The sequence below is a fragment of the Centroberyx affinis genome, unplaced genomic scaffold, assembly GCF_046629955.1.
Source record: "Centroberyx affinis isolate AG114_WGS23_722 - 3 ecotype Tasmania unplaced genomic scaffold, CSIRO-AGI_Caff_v1 ptg000877l_1, whole genome shotgun sequence".
NCBI classification, from domain to species: Eukaryota; Metazoa; Chordata; class Actinopteri; order Beryciformes; family Berycidae; genus Centroberyx; species Centroberyx affinis.
This window is the reverse complement of record NW_027279469.1, coordinates 66849-84589: the sequence shown is the minus strand read 5'-3', so window position 1 is coordinate 84589 and position 17741 is coordinate 66849. Positions and strand designations below refer to the sequence as shown.

The window sequence follows — 17741 nt, the reverse complement described above, 5'->3', positions numbered from 1 at the left end:
ACAGGCACTACACTAATAAACACACACAGGCCCAGTCATGGTCAATTGTTAACCTGTAATCCACTCAACTTTTTAGGAGCTTTTCTCTCAATTCACTGTACCCTCATGGTTATATCTTACTAGCACCAAATGGGGCATCGTGGGGTGGAGAGGCGCCCCGGCAGAAGAGCCACACTTTCAACTGTCGTATGCTGGTGAAGTTCATCCATGGCCAGAGTCATGGGCCGTCAGAGGAGGGGCATGGGGGCCAGCGCTACGAAACCATGCAGTGTTTCGCCCTCACTCAGCCCCGTGCCATGATGGAGGAGGGAGAAGGTAGGAGGCATAATTATGAGTTTTGACATTTTCAATTTCAGATTTAAAAACCTTGATTGTTCTTCTCATTGCCTCGGAAAGGAAATTGACTCCACAATGACAGCACAAACATGAAGTTAAACAATTATAAATAATTAACATTTTTCATTTACCAATTCAAAGGCTCTAATGTAACTACCCCTTGCGCTATGTGGGTGTTGAAACCTAGTTTGGATGGAAACGGGGGTGGGTGAGAGCGGGTTTGTCTTCTGAGTTATCAAGTGGGCACCTCCCATCACAGAAGTTTTGTTAAATTAGGGCCACAACACCTCCAGAAGGTTCATGTCCTGACATCCACTCTCAACACTGATCAGAATTAAACTCATCTACATTACCCTGTATCTGCACTTAGGCTTACACCTAGTGTGCAGCCAATGGCTTATTTCTATTTTAGTCAATTTTTACTCTAGTCCCCCAGATTATACTATACTTATAAACAAATGTCCTAACCTCCCATCTCTAATGTAGTCAAATGAGGAGTTTGCATTCTACTGATGTTTGTATCTGTGTCTTTATTCAGATTTGCAGTCATGTATGATCTGTGTGGCGCGACGCATCACTGCGGTGGAGAGGACGGAGAGGTTCAGCACTCGACATGAACTGTCTGGTAAGCTTCCACTTTGCTACATCTGTCATATTATAATTATGCACATAAGTGCTTTCCTTAGGTTCATTTATTTTGTGTACACCAAACTAGTGAAATGAATGGCCTGATTTCTGTGATACAGACTTTTTGAAATATACTCGCATTACTCAAATTGCAATAAAAAGTCCCCACACACAGTTAGATCCCCTATGGCAGTTACATACTGCCATAGGGGATCTAACTGTATTGACACAACAAAGTGACCTTTAGAGCCATGGTTCTTCACCAGACATTTAGAGATAACACAAAATAGACGCCTAACCAATCAGTCTCTCCTAGTTGAAATATGCATCATACCTAAAATTAATAGGTGTATAACTCAGTTCTGTTTTCTGCTCACTTAAATTACAGCCATTTGTATTTTACAACCACCAGCTGTTAACCATTGTGTAACCTTAATTGTGCATCCCCAGGTAAGCTGATTGAGATTGAACAGCAGAGCTCACTCCACACCACTATGCGTCCAGGCTGGGAGGACCTGGTGAGGCGCTGCATGCAGATGTTCCTCCATCGCAGCGAGGGACAACCCTGGTCCTACAAACGCCACTACCACGACGGTATGTAGTTATTTGCCTCCCTACCATGTAATCTACCTTTTCACCATGGCTGAACACCATCTTCTGAAACAATCTTCTTCTCATCTTTTGTTTGTTGATACTGTGCATCTCCCATGTCAGCTCATTTTCATTGTGTTTTTCTTCTCTCTGTCTCTGCCCCAGCTTTCCTTCATGGCCATGCGGAGACCCCGCTCTACCGCTTCTCTCTCTCTGACGGCACCCCGGTCACAGCCCAGACCAGGAGCGAACTCTGCAGGAATCCCAACTCTAATGAGCCGCCCACTTTCCTCTCCACACACCTGCTACAAAGGTGAAAATGCCCTCAACACTCAAGTTGTGATTATACCATCACTAACTTCTCTGGGACTAGTCATAGTGTGATTTCCCCAAATCATGATTCTCACATTTAATGATTTACGTCTCACTGTGTTGCATGTGGAATTGTATTCAAACTTTATCATTTCCCATATTCTTACCTAGGGAGCAGAATGGCTACCGTGGCAACCAGGGAGGAGGCATGAGGCCTCAAGGCATGGGCGTGAACAACCCCAACCCGCAGATGAACATGGGTCCAGCAGGGGGCATGGGCATGGGCATAAACAGGGGCTACGGCTTGGCTGAACAGGGCAACATGCCACAAAGAGGAGCGCCCCAGTATGCTGGGGGCAACCGCATGAATCCTATGAACCAGATGAATCAGATGAATCCCATGCATCAGATGAATCAGATGAATTCCATGCACCAGATGAACAACATGGGTCAAATGAATCAGATGAATCAAATGAATTCCATGCATCCAATGAACTCTGCCATGAACTCTGTAAACCAAATGGGGCCCATGAACCAGATGAATCAAATGAATCAGATGGGTCACCACGGCATGCATCAGCAGCAGCCGCACCAACATCAGCAGATGGGTCAGTTTCATGGAGGCGGTGGTGGAGGAGGAGGGTACGGGCTGGGAATGACCAGTCCCCCCCAGGCCAGTCCAGGGATGAACGGCCCCCCACACAACGTCATGGGCTCACCTAGAGTCCGAGGGAGCCCCAAGATGGGTGCCAGCCCCTTCTCACCTGGAGGTATGTGTCTTAGTGCTAACCTTCTCAAGAGTGGCAAGAACTGGTATCAACAGTTATTAATCGTGGGGGGTGATTTGATGCAGAAAATCTTCTTAAACCAGACATTCTTTCACACCTATCTCACTATAATGCAATTATGGATTGCTCATATGCCTCTGGTTGTGTGTCTTTTGCAGGTATGAACTCTCCCATGAGCTCCAGTCACCCAGGTAACTCTGGGGGTGGAGGAGGAGGGACCACCTTCTCTAGCAGCTCCTTGAATGCCCTCCAAGCCATAAGTGAGGGAGTGGGCAACCCCATGCCCTCCTCCCTCACCTCTCCTCCTCCACACAAGCCTGACAGCTCCCCCAACGTCAACAGCACCAACCAGAGCCAGGCTCAGGGAGGGCCCTGTAAACCAGGCCTCCCAGCCCACTCTGACTCCAAGAGCCCTGGCAGCTCACTGGGGGCTGGAGGGGAGCAGCAATCCCAGCAGCACCCACACACCCCTACGACCGACGGCCCTCCTGACAAGCCAGATAGCCAGGCCAGCAGAGAGGGGGGTCCGGCTGGGGGAGAGCCCAACCGACGGGTCCCCGACACCAAGTGCCACAAGAAGCTCCTCCAGCTCCTCACCTCCCCTACAGATGAGCTGGTGCCACCTAATCCCACACCTAGCTCCGGCCGCAGCTCCACCCCTGAGGCCAAGGAGGGAACAGCCGGTGTCACCAGCCCCTCCTCTACGGGTGTGTCCTCGTCCACAGGCGGGATCGGTCAGCAGGGTCTGGGAGCAGTGTCTTCTACCGGTGGGACAGGACATTTTACCAATCAGTCCCTGCAGGAGAAGCACAAGATCCTCCACAAACTCCTGCAAAATGGGAACACTCCCGACGAGGTGGCCCGCATCACGGCTGAGGCCACTGGGAAGAGCACCCTGGATCCTGGTGGGCCGGAGGCTGGGCCTACAGCCGCTGGAGGGGTTAGGGGATCAGAGTCGAAGCAGGAGCAGCACAGCCCTAAGAAGGAGAAGACGCACGCCCTCCTCCACTACCTCCTCAATAAGGATGACAGAGAAAGCGGCGATATCAAGCCAAAACTGGAGGAGCTGGAGGGGAGGGGGGCCCAGGGGGCAGGGGTTACCAGCTCTGACCCCCACTCCATGGATGGCAAGGTCAAGATGGAGCCCCCTGATGAGGTAAGAGCACTTACCTAAAATAAAGAGACAACTATTCTTGTATATATATGTAGAATTATAGTTTCAAATCCTCCATAGGACATTGTTTCCTAATCATCCATGTGTCTTGTTCTTGCAGTTGGAGACCCTAGAAACCATTCTGGGAGGCCCCAGGAACGGCTCTAGCTTTTACCCTGAACCAGACTCCAGAGCAGGGAAAGAAGTGGGAAACAAGCAGGGAAATATGCCCGACAGTTTACACGGTAAAGTTGTCTACTTCAGTATATCATATGGACAAAACATTACTAGACTTAAGCCTGGTTCATGCTTCACATGGAAACAAACGCAGCGGAGTGTGCATGGCCAAGATGACGCATTTGCCACCAAAGCGACTGGGCTTGTTGGCCGCAGTTTGCCGCGGACAGCACCACAGTTACGCAGACACACCTCTGTCCAGGATTGGTTGAATGAGGAGGAACCAGAACCACTGGCCCATTTTTTTTTTTGCTTTGTTTTTGTTTGAGGGATTTGGAGAGCTGAATTTTCCTACAGCACCTCTAAAGTACTAGTGTTTTCAGGTGCATGGTTGTAACATAAGCATGAGAAGCATGAATGCCAAGGTACATGGACGCACATCATACAGAGCTTATGCGCGTCTAGCCACATAGAAAGTATGAACCAGGCATGATGAGGAAGAATCTATGTAAATGACTTTGAATAGGTTTTGACTGATTTTTGTTGTTCTTTCTCAGCATCCCTGTAGGCAGTAACTGTTCCCAGTTTAATAGTGTATCTTACAGCCTGGCTGGGTGGTAGTAAGTAACCTAACCCTGTGGTTATGTGTGTTTCAGATGGGGAGAGAGGCCCCATGGCCCCAGGCCAGCGCGGCCCTTACCAGAGAGCCCTGTCTCTGGATGCCAAGCCCATGAGTGGAGAGGGAGGAGTGGGAGGGGGGCTAGCTGGGAGGAGGAACGTCCCCTGTCCCACCCTCGTCAAACAGGAGACCATGGAGGCTCCCATCCGAACTGGAGCCGTGGCAAATGGCTTTCCTGGAGGCATGGGTGTGTGTCCACCACGGGGCGGTGCCACAAGTAAATTACCATCTTACTTCACCTTTACATGCACAAAATGATTCTCTGATGATTCAACTGAAGGATTATCCCAGCCTTGGTGTGTAGAGTGCATAGGCTCATGATCTAATGTGCACTACGTAGCTAAGCTTATCAATTGCAAACTCTCTGTGTTTGTTTAGGAGGTATGGGCCGAGGCATGGGACTGCCACAGCGCCCTCCCATGGCAGGGCCAGGGGACTGGGGGATGCCGAGGTCCAGTGCCAACCCTGCAGGTGGACCAGGGCACCCTGGTATGGGCCGTGCTGGCATGATGGGAGGGCCCATGATGAATCGCTCCAACAGTGTGCCTGGTAACACCAGGTCTATGCTGCAGCAGCAACTCATGGATATGGGTATGTGACATGTGTCCGTTGCGTGATGTATTATTACAAGGTTGCATGTACACCCAAATGGTGAATACTGTATTTGTAGCCTGCTGATGGTTCTATGTGTGCAATCATAATATGCAGGGAATAGGAAAAGAACAGAATAAAAGCACCTATGTAATGGCCCGACACAGTGAAGCCACCTTTAGTGTTTTAGTGTGATTTCCTGATGTGTAAATCAATCTAAACATCCCTTGAAGTCAAATCCTAGGCAAATGCTTAACTTGCAATGAGTGAGAGATTACCTTCATCCCATCATGCACTTTCTTGACTGGAGCAAAAGTCTTCATGCTTCTGTTTTCTTTATTTTAATCATACGCTATCCATTACTGTCTCTGTAGGGTCCAATGAAGCCAATATGCGTATGAGCCCCTTTGGTGGACAAGGCCCCCCACCTCAGTCCCCCTCCTGGCCAGACTCTGCCATGGGCTTGGACAGACCACAGAATAACACAAACAGGTAAGCACTTTGCACTGGTGCCAACCTTCTTTGCTTCTTCAGTGATTCAGAGAAAGTTGACTTTAAATTGCATTCACAAGTTCATACTTAACCACACCAGACAATGTAATGACCTGCACTTTTCCAGATTTATTTTGACTTCTCACAGTTATCCATTAGATATAGTGGGTCTTGACTGTGGAATAGTTACATTCATATCTTTCAACAATTTCATAGATAGACTTAGAACCTAAACTAACTGATGGACCAAGCTGTTTTCCCTCAGTAACATAACATACAGATTCACACTCTCTGTCTGAATCATCCTCTTTTGCTCTCCTTCACACTCATAAACTACCACAAAATCCAAACCATTTGCCTGTGGTTCACAAATGAAATGCCACCATCAGGCCACCCTTGCAATAGCACCTATTCTTTTAATTTCTCCTTCAAAGTTTTACACACAGCATATTTCAACTGCCTACATCATCTTTGTATCACAGAATTCTGATTCTTGTAACCGTTTGCCCGTGACACACAAAAGAAGACACACTAACCAGAAGGGATGCATTATTCCTCAACACCTAAATGTTCGAGCCACCAAACTTCATATAAATGTTTGTGATGGTGTAAAAGTGTCAGACCACATTGGGTTGCGTTCTGCAGCTTCATAGCTTTACCAAAAATTAACAATTTTTCAAATGGCAATATGTCAGCCATCATTTCACCTGCAGTTGCAGGACTTTAATGTTCTATCTTTGAGATATAGAACTCTTGGACCCACTAATGGCCTCTTGTGGCTATATTATTTTATATTGGTTATTAGTTATATTAGTTTCTTTTGCAGTGAGATGTTTTTGCAAGTTTTTTGGTTTCACCTGACCATCGATTTCCACTATCACATTGGTATTGTTTCATAAGTAGAGAACTGATTGAAAAGACTGAACATCTCCTGTGTCTTTGGTTGTGTTAGGGGCCAGTTTGGGAACCCCCTGGATGAGCTGCTGGTGCCACCGTCCACCAGCGAGGGCCAGAGTGATGAACGGGCGCTGCTGGACCAGCTGGACTCACTGCTCAACAACACTGATGTTATCGCTCTAGAGGAGATAGACCGAGCCTTAGGCATCCCCGACCTCGTAGGCCAGGTAAAAGACACGGCCCCTGCTACAGTGTACATTATGTGTTACACAATTGCTCACAATTACATGATTGTGCACATTAAGCATAATGGCACATTTCACTGAAGCATGTTCATTTAGGAAATGCTAGTGCATAACCACCACTATCAAAAACTAGTTTTGTTCACTCTTAATTGCCATTTTCAATACTAAAGTCCGTTGATGAGGCAAAATAGCATGACATGCAACTTCTCCCTACCCCAGACTCAGGGACCTGAGGGGCAGCCGCAGGGCCAGGGTCAAGGCCAGGGTCAGTGCCCGCCGTCAGAGCCCTTCCCAGGGCCAGACTCCTCCATGGGCATGGACCAGAAGCCCATGTATAGCCAAGGCTACCCCGGGCCTCCTGGGCCCCCAGGGCCCCCAGGGCCCCCCTCTATGGGCATGCAGGCCGGCTATGGTGGCAATCCCATGCAAGGCCAGTCTCCTGCAGGTTTCAACCCCATGATGAATCAGATGGGCCAGCCAGGGGGCTTCCCTGGCATGGCGGGCATGGGGGGAATGGGCAACCCTCGCGCTAACATGATGAGACCTCGCATGATGAATGCTACCAAGCCCCTTCGACTGCAACTACAGCAAAGACTACAAGGACAACAGGTGACCATACAAACACACACACAGATCATATTCAACTTTACAGCAGTGACCTGCACATATACAATATCATATATACGGTCAACCAACTAATGGGGATCCAAATAAACCAATAAACATAATTGGTGATGTCTGTATCTTGTCTCATCTTGCAGTTTATGAACCAGACTCGACAAGGCATTAAAATGGAGAATGCCCCTGGAGGAAACCCTGCCATGCGCCCAGGCATGCAACCTGGCATCCAGCCTGGCATGCAACCTCCTGGCATGGGTGGTCAGGTATGTTGTCACCACTCCCTCATATCTAATGCAATGTGCATTCACTTGGCACCTTAAATCAGTGGTTCTCAACCTGGGGGTCACAAGATCATTTTTGGGAGTCGCAAGATGACTTTTTTCTTGTGAAATACTGAATAGTTTTCAGCCTCTATAGGCCTCTTCTGATAATCAAATGAAACAACCTGAAAAGGGAAAATAATTTTATGGGTGAATTGTCCACCACTCTGTATATACAGCCTGCAGTGGGGGTCACAAGTAGGCACTTCGTTTTAAGGGGTCATAAGCTTATAAACTGCTTTAAATAAAGCCAGGTGTAGATTAACTCACCAGCAGATCACCATATCTAGTGTCATTGATAAGCTGTTCATGGTCCTCCTCAGCCTAGTTTCCTGAATGCCCAGATGATGGCTCAGCGCAGCAGGGAGATGATGACCATGCAGATGAGGAGGCAGCGGATGATTATGTTGATGCAGCAGCAGCAGCAGCAGCAGCAGCAGGGGCAGGGGGCAGCAGGAGGCTTCAGCCCCCCTCCTAATGTCACAGCACCAGGAGGCATGGACAGCCCCATGGGAGGACCCCCCATGAACCAGCCTGGACAGCAAGCCTTCAACTACGGAGGCAACTATGGTGACTTGCCCTCTACACCTCTCATCAGTGTAGCCAAGAAAGTGTGACTGAGGCAGTTGTTAAGACAGAGGTGGTCGTCAGCTGGAAACGTAACAGACTATATAACTTATATATATATAAGTTATATAACTCTTTTTCCTTTTTCCTAGAATATATTCCAGCTGCAGACAATGACTACATTGTATGGAAAATTTCCACTTGGTTGTTTCAAGTTTCATGCTCATAACTGTCCTCTCACTGTGCTTGTTCTTACAGCGATGAGCCAGCAGGGGGACCCATCGTTCATGGGTCCAGGTAGCAGCCCACCAGGCAACATGATGCCAGGGCGAATGGGAGGCCCTCCTCAGAACGCCATGATGCCAGGGATGCAGGGCAACCCGCAGGCAGGGCCCATGTACCAGTCAGGGGACATGAAGGGCTGGCCACAGGGCGGCATGCCACGCAACAAGTATGTAGCATGCGCTTCTGTGACGGTATCAGTGCAATGACTGTCTCAAATTTATATAGATGTGGCAATTACTCAAATCAACCCATAGGTTTCCGGTTTAATAGTTAATTATTTGCAGTTTTGTGCTGGCATCATCATAAAATCATAAAGCACTGTACTCAAGAGGCTTATTCTTGTGTAATACTTCTTTAGGTGGAGCAGGTAAATGACATTCGCTGTTTTTTCTCTTTTCTGGTCTCCCAGCTCATACCCGCAGCAGCAGTTCCCCCAACAGGGCAACCAGGGCCAGTTTGGACCCATGATGATGAATAGCTCCATGGGCGGCCCTGGGCCGGTCAGCGGGGCCGGAGCAGGACAGATGGGCCAAATGCCGGGGCAGATACAGGGCCAGATGCAGGGCCAAATGGGCATGAACTCCATGGGAATGGGTCGAATGCCAATGGGACCCGATCAGGTAAATGACACTTTGACACAAAAGAGTGTAGTGACCTCAGCTGAGGTTGATTTGACACTATAAAACACTACTGAGAGATATCACAGACATTCAAGTAAATGGACCAGGTGTATAATGATGGCAGCATCATATGTTTGAGACTTAGGGATGGGAAATTGCTGACACAAAACTATGAAGCAACCATCTTTGCCCCTGGACCATCAAGAAGATACATCATTGATGCACATTTTTAGGCTCATTTATTTATTTATTTTTGTGTTGTACACTTTATTTTTATTTTAAATGAGAAAATGACGACAGTCCACTGCAGAAAATTCACAATTCCCACCCACTGTTCACTACAGCAATCATAATAACAAGGAAAACGGTACATTTCCTTTATAGATAGCTTATAATAATAATAACAATAAAAATAAATGGAAAAAATGGATGTCAAATGAAAAGATAAAGAGGAGGGAAAAATGAAGGGAAAGAACAAAAGGGTGCATCTCTGAAATATAAAAAAAAAAACAAGTCTAATATTAAAATCTCCAGGGTTCAGGAAGAAGAAGAGAGAAATAAATGCTTCCCAGCTGGAGAGAAATATATCCACTCTATCCACCCCCCCTCCCCTCTTGCATGCCTTGTCTTTTCAAAATTGAGGCAGCTCATTAGATCTTTAACCCAATGTAGTGAGGCGTGTGCGTGTGCGTGTGCGTGTGCGTGTGCGTGTGCGTTGGGTTTATTCTGACACATCCCGCTGTTCTTATGTCCTTTGCAGAAGTATTGCTGAGGACACACGGCCAACAGCCGTAAGAATCCTTAACAAGAGGGCAGCGGAGTCTGGAGCCTTCCCAGCTGTGGCAGAGCAGTGTGGGGCAGGAGATGAGCTGGCCACAGCAGACCTCTCCACATACACACACACACACACACACACACAGTCCTCCATCCCAAACCTCCCCCAGGAGACTCAGAACACACCACAGCGACAACACAACACCTCCGTTCATCTTGGAGACGGTGGTGCAGGCTGGGGTGCGTCCCCACTGGGGCCTCACGCCTCTGTCTTCATGAACACAAAATCTCGGTGTGTGTGTGTGAGCACGTTTGCGTGTTCGCGTGAACGACCTGGAGCTGTGGCGCAGTATTCGGCGTCATGGCTGGGAAGCGGAACGGGACTACGGTACAACTGGCTGTGGCTGCACTTTACCTGGAGGCTTCTATATGGAAAAGGATTGTTGCAATATTTCTTCATCATTACAGCCTTACTAGAGATTCAATGCCTTCACAACAATGGGTTTCTTTTTCTTTCTTATCCTTTGGATGCGCCTCATTCTTACAGAAGTCCTTGGAAGCTATAAGCACAGTTTGTTACTATTTTATGTAGATTGGAGCAATAACTCTTGCCTCTATGCTTTAGACTGTAACTGAGCATCATATCCCCTGTCATAAGCAAGCAAATGGTACTGCAGTATTAGATGTCACAATGTCCTCTCTGTGAATATGAATTGTAAATATTCTATAAAATATACATGCTTTTTATAGGGCCATTTTATTGCACAGAGTATAAGACTTGGTCGTATTTTTATGTCTTGTAGGTCAATACTGTTTTGGTTGATTTGCAGTTTTTCTTTTTTTTTCTTTTTTTTCCAACCTTTGCAAATATTGCAGGCGTGTTTGGGTTTTCCTTGCCTTGTTCGTCATTTTCTGAGTGCTATTTTTTCCCCCCCTCCAAAAGATAACAGCCATGTATTTCATGTTTTAGCGAGGCACTTTTACTTGTAACGAGTATCTGATGAGTTGAAGGTTTGTGCTTTCACATTATCAGACGTTTTATTGGGAGGTGGTGGAAGTGAACTGTGTCAGGACAGCTGCTCCACATCGAGTCTTGTTTTTGTCGGTTTGTGTTGTGTCGAGCTGGAGTGTAAAAGGTGGGCTGTGTGTGTGTTTGTGTCTGTCTACAGTACAGTGAAGATGGGAACACGTCCTCCCCACTTCACCAACAGGCCTGCTCCTCACAGTGTTCTCCCTCCCCCACCACCTGTCTGTGGAGTGTATTTTAACCCCCCTCCCCCCTTCTTCCTTTGACTGTTATTCTCAACTCGCTGAATCTACCTTTTCAACATGCGCAATCCAAAGATATTTTTCCACATCTTTGTATAGTTTCTGAGGTCGCTGGTGTATGTTTTTTTTTATGTGTTATATTATGCCGATGGTAAATGTGTACATATCAAGAATCTTTAAAAGCATATGATGGTTATGTACTGTATGAATAAAGGAAACGGGGCACATTGGTTCTGCGGGGAGGCCAGTGGGAAGCTATCAGTGCAGTGCTAAGACGACTGGAAACTCTTTACCCTTCAGCAGGAGGTCCTCCGTCTTTACACCAGAAAAACGAAGCATATTTTGCTGTGAAAGAGAAACACCAATGGAATGGAATACACTTTAAGACATATCAAACTATCTCTTCTATTTTTCAGGAATAACTTCATTTGTGTCCAGATTTTGTTACTTCAGGAAAACGACCTTTGTAGAGTTTCAGTAAAGTGCAAAAAGAAAGGCTGGAGATCACTCGGTTAGTTTGTTTTCTTTATTCGGAGGCAAGATAAGCTGTCATTTTACAGGATGTATATTACAGATTTTTTTTCTCTTGATGTTGATATTGATGTAAATACAAATTTCTATTTAAACAGTCTTGACTCTGCTTTTCTTCTCATTATCACTCACGGTGCACCAATGTCACTGCTTCACCTCTGAATCTAACATTAAATATCACACAATTTATCAATTTCACTGAACATAAAAGACATAAAACCACTAGTGTGAGGTCATTGGATATAAATGATTGAGATATAATTCATTAGCAATTCGAGATGTAAAGTCTGTGTCAAAAGCATAAAATCAAGCCGCTTGGCTTTGATTTCTGACACATTACACAGTGCTCTAAATTGTAGGCTAATAGAAAAAAATTCTCCAATATGATAACCTATTTTAGCTAATCATCGGGCATTTATCTGGTATCAGCATTGTATCAAAGCATCTATAACTCATACATATGTACACACAGAAAAAAGATGGCCCAACATGTTAAAAGAATCTAGTCTTTATTTGGTATTCTGATTTAAATAATCACCACTCTGATAGAAGACCTTACATAAAATATGCTATTTTTTTGTGACATGGATTTTTTTTTTCTAGATGTGTTCTGGAGGAACAGTTTTCTCTACACCTTTTCCTGTCTTTGACTGCATTGATTTGAAAAGCCATGTATCATGACACAGGGTAGTTGGCTTATGCCCCATGGTGCTGCTTTTACCCGCCGATTTTCATTTATTAACCAATAAACATTATGTCACGAAGAGAGGTTAAGTGCCGTAACTACTGAACAAACGTCTAAAAAATTTTTCAAATGGCACTATGACCACAGGGAGGCGCTCTTGTCCGCTCATGTCACTGACACGGTATCCGTTGCGCCACAGTAGTAAAACTGCAATTCATTAAATGGTCGCAAGGGGGCGCTAAGTACAAGAGCGAGCTAAAGGAAAGCACATCAAGATCTGTTTACTGACTGAGGGATTAAATATTGATAGTTGAGAACTGAAACAAATATATTTCCAGTGGTAATTGAATGTAATAGTCATTAAATATATAATAGTCTAGTTTTGCTATGCAGACCACAACAGCCTGGCCTTCACGTGATAAACTCCATATCTCAACCAGATTATGTAAGAGAGATTTGTTGTAGAAAACAAAAATCATGATTAAGAATTTAAAGACGAAAATGCATAAATAATTTCGCAGTATAAAGGAAAACACGAAGCTGTTATGTATATTAAACTATTCTGTTAAACAAGAAACTATTTAGAGATAGCTTCACTTACTTACAACCCAAGCAGTGTATAGGTTTCTTTTAAAAAAAAATAAAAAATAAAAAGTGTATATATTAATAGCAGGCTTATAACTACTGTACTGTGGGAATCTCTAACAGAGAGCAAGAGTCTCTCTCTCTCTGTGTGCTGGCGTGGTTCCCGGCCCATCTGCGGCCTGGCCCGTGGATTACTGTTTGTTAATGTTTCAATCAGCTGTGTGTTGAGGAATGTGGAGCTATTTAACCTGAACTTCCCCAGGTGTGCCGAGGCGCCGCTCAGTCTGGGCCCCGCCGCCCTCCCCTGCCCTTGGCACAAAGCTATCACACAAACACAATCACACACTGGCCACGCCGGGGCTGCAGCTGTGCGCATCGCACCGCAGGGAAATGGGAAAAACATTGCACCAGGGAGACAGAATAAATCTTATAACGAATCGCCTCTCCGAAGCCATTTTAACCCCTGACATGCCGAAAGAGCCAAGTCTGATTCAGATCATCCGACAGTCAAACACCAAATCTAAATCGGTGTTTTATTAACAGCAACACACTTTTTTTTTTAATCTATTTTACATCATGGGTTTATTGGTGGTGAATTGTTAGTAAATTAATTTAGACCGACTTAAAGTCTCGTAAACATTCACGTGTTAAAACACATTTGTGTCATGACTGAAATGGTTATATTTTGTTTTTAATTATTGGCCCTATTTGTCAAGAGTTTTAGACTTGACGATTTAAAGTGAGACTTCCTCTTGTAATTTGATACGTTAATGGGCCATAGAAAGGCAAATTACCAATTTAACTGGGTATGAGTCATTATGTAGACCACCAGCTTTGGTTTTATGTTACCTGAGGTAACAGTGAATGGGTTTAACAGCTTATTCTACGGTTATAGCTCTTAGTGACAGCCACTTTACACTACCCAGTACTATGGATTAAGATATAGGTGTACCGATTGATCACAACGTCAATAGGTCTATAATGTTAGAGATCTAGCCACCCGTGTGTTGATAAGCCCGACCTTGTCTAGTCCGTGCAAAGAAAACAATGCTGGAAACTCCCAGGTATGTGATGTGATGTTATGTGATAGTATTGCATTTTATTTCCGTCTCTGTCTTAGACACAGAGAGAGAGAGAGAGAGAGAGAGAGAGAGAGAGAGAGGGAGAAATGGAACAGCACAAGTATTCTTGTTCAAAAATAATTGTCTTGTTTTAATAAAAACACCAATAAGGTACATTGTAAGAAAACAATATCTTTCACATAATGTGACATTGTAATATACAATACAGTTTGTCGCTCAGGAATCTGAGAAATGTAAATTTTCTTTTACAAAATTTTGAATTTTCTACATGGTTTACACAAGATACAACAACGTAACATTAGCTTTCTTTAGAAACTCTACGGGCAACCAGCGATGCTGGTGCACTGGTAGCCTAACTGCCGTGGTCCCCCGGCTAACCCAGTCTATCTGGACACCGGTCTTCTCCAGAGGCCCTCTGATGAATCGAGAGTCTCGAGAGGCAGATTCTCTCCGCCAGATGTCCGCACAATGTATTTTCTAGCATGGGAGTTTGAAACGTCCCTACTCAGTTCAAGGTTTTAGACGTGGTCGAAAAGTCACATCAGGTAGCCTTGTTCGTTCTTCACGGTGCTTGCTGTGGGATGATGGGCCGATGCTCCATGACTTCTAACGGCACATAATCCTGTCATCCGAGCATCCTTTCTGCGGGAGGAGAGAATAAGAAGTTGATTAGTACATCGGCATTACATGGATACAAGGCAGTCACAAGCATATCGATGCGTAAATGGAGACACCACCTTTTACGCACGGCACTGGCAACTTTACGCACGCTTACTCACAATCAAAAGTGACTTTCAGAATTGTATATGAAGTTATGTAGGTCAGTGAGCCATAAACAGAGGCTTTAGCATCGTATGTGAAGAGATATTTACCTCTACTGCGATGCTGGCGAGCTCTGCGTTTAGGGTGGTCAGCGGCGTGCGGGGGACGCTGCCGGCGGCGTGCTGGCGGCTCTTCTCCGGCTCGTCCAGCTCGACCTGCAGGTCCCAGATGTAATCGATAACATGCTGCAGGATCTCCACTTTGCTGGCCTTCTTGTTGGTGGGCAGGGTGGGTACGAGCTCCTTCAGCTTGCTGTAGCAGCTGTTCATGTCCTGCAGGAAGACGCTCATCTGCTCGTCCAGCAGCGGGATCTTGCACTTGGAGATGGCGAGGCTCTGGTCGGACAGGCAGCGCACCACGTCCTCGCCGCCGACCTTGCTCTTCAGGGCGCAGGTAGATCCGACAACCTTCATCTTGATTGGTACAGGAGATGTAGTTTCCAAGAATGACGAGGGAAAAAAAGATCGTGCGTAAAAGCCGAGTAGCTTTGGTGACAGTGATGAAGCTTCTCGTACTCTTGGAGATGGTGGCACGGCAATGTTGACAGTTTGCAACATCCACATGGGCCAACTTCCTCGGATTTATAGCAGACCGGAGCTGGAGGGCGTTCCCGAGCGCGTCCTGTTTGGAGCAGAAAAGCCAATGGGATGGCCGCATTTGTATTGGTGGGTCGGTCCACAACTGTTCTCTCAGCCAATGACTGCGCTTGCCTGGTTATCGGGATTTACAATCTGTTTGAGGGATGGCGTTACAAATGGAAACAAATGTGTGTCTTTTACGGGTAATATGTGGGAATCCAGCTGTCCATGGCTTGGGGACTCTGCAGGTGTAGATTGCCTGGGGACAGTGGAGGGGTGGTGAATGCCTGGGTATGTACTGTGAGAATGTGTGTGGGATGGGACAGGATGAATAGGGTGAATGGTTAATGATAATTACCATCGCGCCCTAGATTTGCCTCTCACCATTATGGATGGCACTACAGATGTGGATGACAATGGTACAATAAACTAAGATAAGTGATTACTTACTAGAGTGGCCAAACAATTCTGGGAAAGGATCTCACGCAGTTTGTTTTAAATGAAGGAGCTACAGAAAGTTTGTTTACAATAAACTTGCCTCATCATTGACTCAGTTTTGTGAGGAATGCTGTGACTAAAATACCTTCACTTAAAAGGAGAACCAAATGCCGTTTATTTAAGCATACAGTATGTTTATAACATTAATCATGGGGGGCAATGTGTAGATTGTTTTATAAAATATGCTGCTCATTCCCATACTGCTGCTCCCTGCTCTGGTCTCGGCTTTTTAAACTCAAAGCTTTCTTTATGCTCCCAAAGTGCACTTTTTTAAGAGCACAGAGTTTCTTTTTCCCCTCTCTCTCGCTCTGGTGAAGGAAGCCCAGTGTGAGCAGCTTCACGGATTCCTTCACATGTTCCTGCAGTGTGTGCTCAGCCTTGTGTGCACACTGAAATCGCATCGCTCTGTTCTGAATCTTCCCCCCAGATTGTCCAAACAAGCCCGAGCAGACTGGCAGGCGCCAGCGCGGTGACGTCACCCATTCATCCGAGCCTTGACGCCTGTCAGCCTGGCGCCGCGCGGGCGGTCTCCATGGAGACGTCAAACAAGAGAGCTCGCACTCCGCACTCCTCATTCACCTGCGTGGCGCGCGAACCCCTGAGAACAAACCGGCTCCGGAGCTTCGTCGTTCATTTATCACCTTAAAGCACTGGGATGAGATTACCGCCCAGCGCACCTGCAACCACCATTGTCACCCAGCTAACTTCAACAGCGTCCTTAAACCCAAAAGACCAGAGGGAGGAAGGGAGGGAGGGAGGGAGGAGAGCCTGTTCCCACCGCGTTTTACACAAACGTACAGAATAACTGTTGCATTCCTTTGCAAAGCCTACTTTCACTGCTTTTTCTCTGTGGTGACCATGAGGCTATTTCAGAACAGCACCAAATCTTTGGTGTAGAGTATGAAATCGATTTCTTTTCTTTTTTTTTTTTTTTGCAAGATAGACTCAGTTTATGCAGCATTTTATCTGCAGGAATAGTTTACCCAACTTTTTAGAGGTGACAATTTATGATGTAAATTCTATGTACAGGATCAAACTCATTAGTTCATGTGGAGAAAGGGTACTTTATTTTAATAAAAATAAAAATAAAAAGTCATTTAGAACAAGCACACAAAAGAAACAAATTTTGAAAATCAAATAAGTTTTTGTTTGTTGTTGTTTGCCTGGTGATGATTACTGACATTTGCATTTCCAGCATTGCAGGAAAGTATCACTATCACCATGTTGCTAGGATGAGGCTATTTTATTTAACTGCTTGATTATTTAATTGTTTCATAAATGTATTTTTATGCAAAATGCATTTTATCTAAAATATTCTTACTCTCCAAAAGTAGTATAACATAATAAAATCTTTTCTAATTATAATGCACAAAGGCTGATGCAATACACATTAGTCCATGTTGTTTTATAAAGTTTAAAAAACTTTTCAAAAGTCTTCAAGGAATTTCAAAAATAGCTTGTTCCCCTCAGATTTTGATACAATCTGCTATTTAAAGAGCCACTGACTATGCATCCTCTATTTTCAGATGGTGCAGACAATGTTATACAATAACAACATCAGTATTGCTCTCTTGTAACAAAGTTAACTACCACAGGGACTGTTTCTTCTAGCTCTT

The 17741-nt window shown here is 45.4% G+C and overlaps 2 protein-coding genes across 2 annotated transcripts in view; one reads left to right on the top strand and one right to left on the bottom strand.

Moving 5' to 3' along the window:
- Positions 1 to 11964, top strand: part of ncoa3 (nuclear receptor coactivator 3) — a 31537-nt gene extending 19573 nt beyond the window's left edge. Inside the window, exons 7-23 of the mRNA XM_071521247.1 lie at positions 124 to 315; positions 875 to 961; positions 1414 to 1557; positions 1720 to 1867; positions 2038 to 2636; positions 2813 to 3810; positions 3929 to 4052; positions 4641 to 4880; positions 5042 to 5254; positions 5629 to 5746; positions 6699 to 6870; positions 7108 to 7497; positions 7650 to 7772; positions 8153 to 8399; positions 8655 to 8847; positions 9091 to 9301; positions 10062 to 11964. Of these exons, the coding sequence (XP_071377348.1) occupies positions 124 to 315; positions 875 to 961; positions 1414 to 1557; positions 1720 to 1867; positions 2038 to 2636; positions 2813 to 3810; positions 3929 to 4052; positions 4641 to 4880; positions 5042 to 5254; positions 5629 to 5746; positions 6699 to 6870; positions 7108 to 7497; positions 7650 to 7772; positions 8153 to 8399; positions 8655 to 8847; positions 9091 to 9301; positions 10062 to 10073 (4211 nt within the window). The 3' untranslated portion in view covers positions 10074 to 11964. The remainder of the gene's footprint in view (positions 1 to 123; positions 316 to 874; positions 962 to 1413; positions 1558 to 1719; positions 1868 to 2037; positions 2637 to 2812; positions 3811 to 3928; positions 4053 to 4640; positions 4881 to 5041; positions 5255 to 5628; positions 5747 to 6698; positions 6871 to 7107; positions 7498 to 7649; positions 7773 to 8152; positions 8400 to 8654; positions 8848 to 9090; positions 9302 to 10061) is intronic.
- A 2366-nt stretch (positions 11965 to 14330) lies between these two features.
- id1 (inhibitor of DNA binding 1, HLH protein) lies at positions 14331 to 15593 on the bottom strand. Its single transcript, XM_071521250.1, has 2 exons — positions 15100 to 15593; positions 14331 to 14869 (listed from the first exon to the last, which is right to left on the bottom strand). The coding sequence occupies exons 1-2, from the start codon at positions 15460 to 15462 to the stop codon at positions 14834 to 14836; spliced, it is 399 nt and encodes a 132-aa protein (XP_071377351.1). The 5' UTR covers positions 15463 to 15593; the 3' UTR covers positions 14331 to 14833.
- Between the last annotated feature and the right edge of the window lie 2148 nt (positions 15594 to 17741).